We start from the raw sequence: 1,718 nt of genomic DNA on the forward strand, positions 1-1,718 counted from the left end.
AAACAGGCCATGACATACTCGGTGGGCGGGGCTAAACAGGCAGTGATGTAGAAGCAGGTGTTGATCTTCTGTGGAGGCGGTGCTTATCCACACTATTACATCGAGTAGAACATTCCCACAGCTTGTCGTTTTGTCAGACTGCCTTCAATATAAGCTGTTTTTAGACTAAGAAGAAAGTTTTGAGTTCTGAAACTTACACAATGTTTTTAAAGTACAGTGACCTCTTATATGTCAAAAGATCAAGGGAATTTTGGTTTCTCAGTTCATGACCCCTATAAACTAGACTCATTCTTGTTCAGATCTGCTGATGTTGAACAGCAATGATGGACAACCCTGTTTGCTCCAGATCATCTGAGCTTTACTGAACTGAATCAGCTGGAGATGTTTATTCCTGGCTCTGGTTGATGTGATGTTGTTGTTGATCTGCAGCTTATCTTCAGTCGAATCAAGTGATGGGATGGGGAGAGAAAGCCATCGAGCTGAGATCCGCCAAGACGGGCAGTCTAGAGGGAGTCTTCATGCACAAGAAGGCTCAGAAGCTCAAGTTCCTGTGTGAGAGAAACGATAAAGTAAGAAAACCTCTCTATACGCTTGTGTAATATCACATTCAGAAATGCAGAAATTCTCTACAGATTATTCTCACAGAACAAAGAATTATTACAGGCATCATAAGATGATGGAAAGCACAGAAATGGAACGTGTGTGTGTGTGTGCGCGTGCGTGTGTGTGTGTGCGCGTGCGTGTGTGTGTGCATGTGCATGTGTTTGTAGGCCAGTGGAAACATCCATAGTGTTTCTCTAATGGATCAACATGCACCCAAACACAAAGTCTCTTTCATTTAGTTTCCATTCGCTAACTTTCAGAATAATTGTATTCATGAGATGATAAGACATGAATATCACCACATGACAGCACATCATTTACTCTTCAGTTAAAGAAAGAAAAAAGACTTTGCACATCACATGGCAATTATGACTCCCGAACTCATAACTTCCCAGCAGTTTATTATTATTTATATACTATTATAGTATTTATTAGTAATGATTTATTAGTATTTATTAATATTTTGAATTAGCTTTTATTTTTATATTTTAAATGTAAATTCTGCAATTTTGTCATCTATCTTGTTTTTTTTATTATTATTTTTTTATTTCTATATAGTTTTAATTGATTTTTTTCAGTTTTAGTTTCAGTAATTTTATTACATCAAATTTAAAAGGGTCCTATTATGCTCTTTTACAATGTCTTGAATTTGTTTTGGGGGTGTACTAGAACATGCTTTCATGCTTGGTAGTTCGAAAAACGCACTATTTTTTTACATAATTTACATTATTACAATACCTTTCTCCCCATCCTGGCACAAACGACTCGATTAGTTCTGGGTTTGATGAACGCCCGCCTTCCGAAAAACGTGGAAAATAATGTGTTTTTTGAACCTTAAACCGCATAAACACATTTCATTACACCAAATACACAAAATAATGTATATACTTTTTAGCAGCATCATGTGACCCCTTTAAGGATGGCATCAATATTGCCATATCAGTTTGAGCCGGATTCAGACCCAGAGAATATTGAACAAGAGGATCGTGCAGAACCTTTGCACGCACGGATATGGCAAGACATATTAGAGTGGTAACGTTATTGTTGTTTTTGCACGCACGGATATTGCAAGACATATTACAGTGGTAACGTTATTGTTGTTGTTGTTTTTTTGG

General features: G+C 37.0%; 1 protein-coding gene across 1 annotated transcript in view; it reads left to right on the forward strand.

Annotated features, from left to right (window-relative positions):
* Positions 1 to 1,718, forward strand: part of LOC107705949 (calmodulin-regulated spectrin-associated protein 1-B-like) — a 22,610-nt gene that overhangs the window by 8,749 nt on the left and 12,143 nt on the right. Inside the window, exon 4 of the mRNA XM_016509484.1 lies at positions 430 to 569. Within this exon, the coding sequence (XP_016364970.1) occupies positions 430 to 569 (140 nt within the window). The remainder of the gene's footprint in view (positions 1 to 429; positions 570 to 1,718) is intronic.

The sequence above is a fragment of the Sinocyclocheilus rhinocerous genome, unplaced genomic scaffold, assembly GCF_001515625.1.
Source record: "Sinocyclocheilus rhinocerous isolate Xijiao unplaced genomic scaffold, SAMN03320098_v1.1 scaffold1045, whole genome shotgun sequence".
Lineage (NCBI taxonomy): Eukaryota > Metazoa > Chordata > Actinopteri > Cypriniformes > Cyprinidae > Sinocyclocheilus > Sinocyclocheilus rhinocerous.